The sequence below is a fragment of the Notolabrus celidotus genome, unplaced genomic scaffold (genome assembly GCF_009762535.1).
Source record: "Notolabrus celidotus isolate fNotCel1 unplaced genomic scaffold, fNotCel1.pri scaffold_134_arrow_ctg1, whole genome shotgun sequence".
Lineage (NCBI taxonomy): Eukaryota > Metazoa > Chordata > Actinopteri > Labriformes > Labridae > Notolabrus > Notolabrus celidotus.
Genome location: NW_023260014.1, coordinates 125,817 through 133,316, shown reverse-complemented (window position 1 = coordinate 133,316; position 7,500 = coordinate 125,817). Strand labels below are relative to the sequence as shown.

Here is a 7,500-nt window from a genome sequence, read left to right as displayed (position 1 = left end):
CCAACGGACACGACCACGGAGGAGGAGGAGGAGGGCATGAGGGACATGGAGGAATGGTGAGCTACACCATGCTAACATGATATTAGCATGCCAGGATAGCCAGGTAAAGAGCTAACATGCTAACAACACGCTTGTTGTTGCCTAGGTGATGACCTTCTACTTTGGCTACGAGAACGTGGAGCTGCTCTTCACCGGACTCCTCATCAACTCTCCTGGAGGTGATTGATCCCTGACCTCTAAAGATCCCTGATCGATCACTGATTCACATTGATGTGTCCACTTAAACTGACCACGCCCCCTCCCTTCTGTTGTCCAATCAGAGATGGTTGGGGCGTGTATCGGGGTCTTCCTGCTGGCGGTCTTGTACGAGGGGCTTAAGATGGGTCGTGAGACGCTGCTGCGTCGCAGTCAGGTCAACGTCCGCTACAACTCTATGCCGCTGCCGGGGGCGGACGGGACGGTGCTGATGGAGACGCACAAGACGGTCGGGTAGGTAGCACATGCTAATGCTAACAGGAAGACAACAGGATGAGATGGAGGACTTAAAACAGACTTATATTTAAAACATCACATAAAAACTATAACAAGCATTACAATGAGCTCAAAATTAATATTTTCAATGACTCAAAATGTGAGAAATATAAAACCAGGTGAAAATATAAAACCAGGTGAAAATATAAAACCAGGTGAAAATATTAAACAAGGTGAAAATATAAAACCAGGTGAAAATATTAAACCAGGTGAGAAATATAAAACCAGGTGAGAAATCTTAAAGGCGACATATCATGCTGAATGTTCTTTTTAATGGTTCTCTCCCTGAAATCTGTGTCCCTGTCTACAAACCCCCTGAAAAGTCAAAGACTCCATTCTGCCCCTGTTCTGATTTCTCCACCTTTCTGTAAATGTGTGCTGAAACCAGCCGTTTCAGTTTTCAGTGTTTTTCATACGTCACAACGCCATCCGGTCTGTAACAGGAAGTCAGAGCTCGGAGCTTGTTCAGCCCATAGACTGTATAAAATACAACTCAACCCCTCCTCCGTTTTTCATTCCCTGCACACATGTGTGCTAACAAGGAGCTTAGGAGGGAGGCATGCTAGTTGTAGGCTGTCTTAATAAACACAAAGGTCGCTTTGACTCCCCACGTCTGCAGATTTGAAGATCTAGTGGATGATTTTTATTTGTCATGGATAAGTGCTAGCGCTAGTTAGCATAGCCACATAGCTACATGTTTGTAGCTGTGTACCAAGACACACGTCTACATACTGACAAATAAAACAACAAGAAACACTAAATCTGTGACCAATGGTTCAGAAAGGTCCTGCTGCAGGCGCCTCTCCGTCAGGATCAGATTCTGGATCAGATTCAGAGGGTTGAAGTAACGCGGGTCTGTGAGCAGCCGTGTATATTCAGCCAACATGTAAACATTAGATCAACGTGCTGGACGGCCGAGGCGCATCCACTTCCTGAGGGGGCGTGGTCAGAGAGAAAACAGAGTGTTCTGATGAGGAATGAAGAAGAGGGGTTTACAGGCAGACCAGAATCTGATTTCAAAGAGTTTTTTTGAGCATAAACTTTAAAGACATGTTTTGGGACCTCTTAGACCAATAAATGTTGATGAAAAAAGCGTGATATGTCACCTTTAAACCAGGTGAAAATATTAAACAAGGTGAAATATTAAACTGTGAGGTTCATCAATAAATGATCCAGATGAATAAAGGTCATTGTTAACATTAAGAGGAAATAATTAATGAAACATTTTAAACATTCATGTGTTCAATGTCAGCTCAGTGATTGACAGTAAGGGCATGGAGGAGGCGGACCTACCTCTCAAGTCCCGCTTATCAAGACGCTCTCTCAGGTAACTGTAGAGTACAGGGTCTGGTTCTGGTTCTGGTTCTGGTTTTTTAGCTGCTCTGTGGGAGACACTCTGATCAGACTGTTCAGACCAATCAGACGCTGATGAATAATTAATGAGCTCTTGCAGTTTCTGATTGGAGTGTCTCAGTCTTCATACAGGATATAAGGATGATAGGAATATAACGGAGGACATGTTTGTAGTTTTTCCCCTGCGTTGGTCTGTGTCGCTCTGATTTTGTATTTTGTACGTAAAGAAAATAAAACTTTAAAGTTCGGAGGTGGAAGTGAAGCTGAAATAATAATCTGAGCGTCACAGACCGAAGACTCTGCTTCTGCTGGAGGGTTAACATGCTAATGCTACCAATGCTAACACAAAGACCAATCTTAATGTCAATGCTAAAGTAAATGCTAACCACCTCTTATTTCTCAGACAGCGGATGTTAAGCCCCGCCCACTTCCTGCAAACCTTGTTGCACATCGTTCAGGTGGTCGTCAGCTACTTCCTGATGCTCGTCTTCATGACCTACAACGCCTACCTCTGCATCGCCGTGGCCGCTGGTGCTGGCATGGGCTACTTCCTGTTCAGCTGGCGAAAGGCGGTGGTCGTTGACATCACGGAGCACTGCCATTAGCGAGCTGCTAGCTGCTTGCACCCAGCTGTGAGCCACGAGCTAACAGCAGGTCCTCTGATTCTTTCTGATCACAATTGATAAAATGCTAATGCTAACACTTTCCCTCTGTTAGCTTGCTATCAAACCTAGGACTACAAATCCCAGAATGTTAGCGACAAACAGAGTTAGCAGTTAAGAGACACTAAATGACTAATGTTTCTCTGTAACCATGGTAACACCCTGCTGTAGGTTAGCACACACTAACAGAGAGAGGTTAGCGTTTATTTACATTCGTCACAAACTTTTTAACATTTTCTTTAATTTGAACTCCTGCTGGAGGACGAGCCGGCCAATCACAGCTCAGATCACCTCGGGAGATTCTAATTGGCCAAAATCAAATCATGATGTTTTTTATTTACCTTTTGGTGCCATGACAACCAGAGAGTTAGCGCTCGCTGCTGCTAGCTAACGTCAGCACATGTAGCTTTTATATTCACCTGTGTTAGTTAGCTTAGTTAGCCGCTGGCTAGCAGAGGAGACGGGTAAACGATGAGCTCATAGAAACGTCTGTTTAGATTTTATTTCATTAAAAACATTTTAAAATGTTTCTTTAAGTTTTTACTCTTCGTCCTGAGCAGCCAATCAGAGCTCAGCACGGTTGTTTGTTTGTCGGATGTAACCATGACGACGCTTCAGAAGTGATTTCATATAAAAACACTTTAAACGTCTTTTTCCCTCGGCCACCGCCGGCCTTAAACCCACACCTGCTGCCTTAACCGGCCGACGGCGGCCATGTTGAGTCTCTGGTCTCTTCGCTGCGTACAGGTGTGTTTTTGAACGAGGTCAAAGGTCACCAGGAACTAAAGGGGGTGTGTTTGTAAAGACCAAAAACCCAAGCAGAAAGCGCGGACGGCGTCCTGCTCGTCTGTCTCTGGCTGAGGTCGACTTCTGTGATGTCATTGTGAATTATTGTGATTATTTCTTATTGGTTCACACTGGGAGGTGGGCGGAGTTAACTCACTGGACCAATCGGGTTGCAGGGACGGATTCCGGTTACTGGATTTTTATTCTGAAAACAACTGTTGAGAGCACAGCGACACCATGTGGACACAAGTATAATGACGGTTCACAGGCTGCCGGCCTCTCACACACACACACACACACACACACCATGTGACAAGTGTGTGTGTGTGTGTGTTCAGGCTGAGTCCTCTCGGTGTGGATCTGATGGTCTGTGTGTCGTTAAATGAAGTCGATGAATCTGTCTGAAGGAAGCGTTTGTGTTGAAATGATGAACTGTCAAAAATGCTGGAATCAAAAAAACCAATAAACTTTATGAAGAAGAAAGTCTCCTTGTTTCCTCATCTCCTTGAATCCTTGTCTCCTCGGTTTCCTTGTCTCCTTTTTCTGTGTTTGGTGAAATGTTTGTCCTTCAGGGCCACCGTAGTTCACACTAAACAGGAGGTATCTTTAGTCACAGACTTCACTGTATACTGTGTATATATATGTGTGTGTGTGTGTGTGTGTGTGTATATATATATATATACACACACACACACACACACACACACACACATATATATATATATATATATTTGTGTGTGTGTATATATATATATACACACACACACATATATATATATATATATATATATATATATATATATATATATGTGTGTGTGTATATATATATATATATATATATATACACACACACATATATATATATATATATATATGTAATATTATATGTAATATGTAACTACAGATCTAACCTCAGTTTAAAAGTGAAGAAATAAAAACAATGAGGGGACTTCTTTAAGTGAAACACAGGAAGTCTCCTGCAGGCGGCAGCACTGAGTCCATCCCGGAAATGAAGCAGCACTTCCGGGTAGCAGGTGACAGGTGGATCTTCTGCTGTGGGTCAAAGGATCAGGTCTCCCTCTTTAGGAGCTTACTCCGTTAGTCCAGCCGGACGTGGATCTCTCTGAAGACCTCTGATTTCCGTGGACCGGATCTCAGTCTCGTCCCCCCTCGGTCTGTCCAGGTCTGTCCCGGTCTGTCCCCACACCGACCCCTCTGATGGCCTCCAGGCGGCCGGACAGCTTCGATGGACTCGGGTTCCGGTCCCGTGAGGACCCCCTGTACGGGGCGGGGTACCCGGTGAGGAGCGCCGGGGGTCCCGCGGAGCTGCACCCCCATCACTGGGTCACCACGCCGCCGGACATCCCGGGGAGCCGGAACCTGCACCACGGAGACCGGACCCCCCAGTTCGACCAGTCCATGGGGGAACCCGGAGAACCCGGATCCGCAGCGGGCTGGGAGGGTCCGCATCCTGGGGTCCCTCCTGCAGGTAGGTCTGCAGGGACCCAGGAGCTAAGCTAACAGGCTAACCAGGCAGCAGACAGGAAACACATATAAATACATATATATATAAATATACATATACATATATTTATATATGTACTCAGACAGAAAGAGCATGAACACACATACACACATACACACATACACACATATATATATATATATTTATACAGACAGACTGTGTGGACAGGGTCAGCTAGCTCTGATAATGATGCTAATGATACAATATAATACAAAGTGAACGGGACAAACACAGAGCTAACAGCTAACAGGTATGTCTACTGAACATGCTAATGTGGATGTTGCTGTTTAGACTCTGTTCTTATGTTGATGTTGTTGTTGTTGTTGTTGTTTAGACTCTGTGTTCTTATGTTGTTGTTGATGTTGTTGTTGTTTAGACTCTGTGTTCTTATGTTGTTGTTGATGTTGTTGTTGTTTAGACTCTGTGTTCTGATGTTGTTGTTGATGTTGTTGTTGTTTAGACTCTGTGTTCTGATGTTGATGTTGTTGTTGTTGTTGTTGTTTAGACTCTGTGTTCTGATGTTGATGTTGTTGTTGTTGTTGTTGTTTAGACTCTGTGTTCTGATGTTGATGTTGTTCTTTCAGAGCAGCTGAATCGATTCGCAGGGTTTGGGATCGGACTCGTCAGGTCGGAGAAAACTTCAGGTTTAAAGAATCAATATTTCAGACTCTTTGATCCAAACATCAACCTGTGTGTGTGTGTGTGTGTGTGTGTGTGTGTGTGTGTGTGTGTGTGTGTGTGTGTGCAGCCTGTTCACAGAGAACGTCCTCGCTCACCCCTGCATCGTCTTCCGCAGACAGTGTCAGGTATGAGCTCTCCTTCCTCTCCCCTGCTGATCTCTGATTGGCTCTCAGAGCGTTATAACCTGATCTCTGATTGGCTGTTTGTCTCAGGTGAACTACCACGCCCGCTGTTACCACCTGACGCCGTTCAGCGCAGTCGCCGTCATGTACTCCATCACTAAAGCTCAGGTAATACGCACGCACGCACGCACGCACGCACGCACGCACGCACGCACGCACGCACGCACGCACGCACGCACGCACGCACGCACGCACGCACGCACGCACGCACACACGCACGCACACACGCACGCACACACGCACGCACACACGCACACACACACGCACACACACGCACGCAGTATAAGATCTGTCACGACTTCATGAAAACTCTAAGAATCATCAGATAAAGTTTGAACCACAGAACGACACATTCTTTATGAGGATCAGTGATTCATATGAATCAGGTATTGATCCTGTTCTGGAATCTGATCCGGTGTTACCTGTCTGTTGATTGTTGTTGTTGTTGATTGTTGTTGTTGTTGTTGATTGTTGTTGTTGTTGTTTAAGGGTCCAAAGGCTCTGTGGAAGGGGATGGGGAGCACCTTCATCGTTCATGGTATCTCACTCGGGGCCGAGGGCATCATCAGCGAGTTAACACCATTACCACGGTAACCAATCACGACAGCCCATCACTGTGGAGTCAGCACAGTCGGAGTGTGCAGTGTCACAGTGTGACTGTACTCTGACTGTAGTATGTACTCTGACTGTAGTATGTAGTCTGACTGTAGTATGTAGTCTGACTGTAGTATGTACTCTGACTGTAGTATGTAGTCTGACTGTAGTATGTACTCTGACTGTAGTATGTAGTCTGACTGTAGTATGTAGTCTGACTGTAGTATGTTGTCTGACTGTAGTATGTACTCTGACTGTAGTATGTAGTCTGACTGTAGTATGTTGTTGTGGTCTGACTGTAGTATGTTGTCTGACTGTAGTATGTAGTCTGACTGTAGTATGTTGTTGTGGTCTGACTGTAGTATGTTGTTGTCTGACTGTAGTATGTTGTTGTCTGACTGTAGTATGTAGTCTGACTGTAGTATGTTGTTGTGGTCTGACTGTAGTATGTTGTTGTCTGACTGTAGTATGTTGTTGTCTGACTGTAGTATGTAGTCTGACTGTAGTATGTTGTTGTGGTCTGACTGTAGTATGTTGTCTGACTGTAGTATGTAGTCTGACTGTAGTATGTGGTCTGACTGTAGTATGTAGTCTGACTGTAGTATGTTGTGGTCTGACTGTAGTACTGTTGTAGTCTGACTGTAGTAGTCTGACTGTAGTACTGTTGTAGTCTGACTGTAGTACTGTTATAGACTGACTGTAGTACTGTTGTAGTCTGACTGTAGTATGTAGTCTGGCTGTAGTATGTTGTCTGACTGTAGTATGTAGTCCGACTGTAGTATGTTGTGGTCTGACTGTAGTATGTAGTCTGACTGTAGTATGTAGTCTGGCTGTAGTATGTTGTGGTCTGACTGTAGTATGTAGTCTGACTGTAGTATGTAGTCTGACTGTAGTATGTAGTCTGACTGTAGTATGTAGTCTGACTGTAGTATGTTGTGGTCTGACTGTAGTATGTTGTGGTCTGACTGTAGTATGTTGTGGTCTGACTGTAGTATGTTGTGGTCTGACTGTAGTATGTTGTGGTCTGACTGTAGTGTGACGTTGTGTTTTTGCCCTCAGGGAGCTTCCTCACAGGTGGAGTTGGAATCAGCTGGCGGGACATTTGCTGCTGAAAGGGTCAGTAACTACTTCTCCTGAAAAACACAGAGAGGATGATCTGAACTCATTTTAAACACTCTCTCTCTCT

At 44.8% G+C, this 7,500-nt stretch overlaps 2 protein-coding genes across 5 annotated transcripts in view; both read left to right on the top strand.

Annotated features, from left to right (window-relative positions):
- slc31a1 (solute carrier family 31 member 1) overlaps positions 1 to 3,818 on the top strand; it is a 6,723-nt gene extending 2,905 nt beyond the window's left edge. For all 4 annotated transcript variants that reach the window (XM_034678336.1, XM_034678335.1, XM_034678334.1 and 1 more), the window contains exons 2-5: positions 1 to 56; positions 146 to 218; positions 321 to 489; positions 2,288 to 3,818. The exon at positions 1 to 56 is cut by the window's left edge and continues 96 nt beyond it. In XM_034678336.1, the coding sequence (XP_034534227.1) occupies positions 1 to 56; positions 146 to 218; positions 321 to 489; positions 2,288 to 2,489 (500 nt within the window). In that variant the 3' untranslated portion in view covers positions 2,490 to 3,818. The remainder of the gene's footprint in view (positions 57 to 145; positions 219 to 320; positions 490 to 2,287) is intronic.
- Positions 3,819 to 4,314: 496 nt separating this feature from the next.
- On the top strand, positions 4,315 to 7,485 carry slc25a46 (solute carrier family 25 member 46). The gene is made up of 6 exons (XM_034678326.1): positions 4,315 to 4,821; positions 5,442 to 5,484; positions 5,606 to 5,663; positions 5,751 to 5,828; positions 6,210 to 6,310; positions 7,374 to 7,485. The coding sequence occupies exons 1-6, from the start codon at positions 4,551 to 4,553 to the stop codon at positions 7,483 to 7,485; spliced, it is 663 nt and encodes a 220-aa protein (XP_034534217.1). The 5' UTR covers positions 4,315 to 4,550.
- The last annotated feature ends 15 nt before the right edge of the window (positions 7,486 to 7,500 follow it).

Excerpts from the sequence above, each read along its gene's own strand:
- slc25a46 (XM_034678326.1), top strand. The coding sequence starts at position 4,551 with ATGGCCTCCAGGCGGCCGGACAGCTTCGATGGACTCGGGTTCCGGTCC. Across the intron at positions 5,485-5,605 it reads TTTGGGATCGGACTCGTCAG|CCTGTTCACAGAGAACGTCC; the intron begins GTCGGAGAAAAC and ends GTGTGTGTGCAG. Across the intron at positions 6,311-7,373 it reads GAGTTAACACCATTACCACG|GGAGCTTCCTCACAGGTGGA; the intron begins GTAACCAATCAC and ends TTTTGCCCTCAG.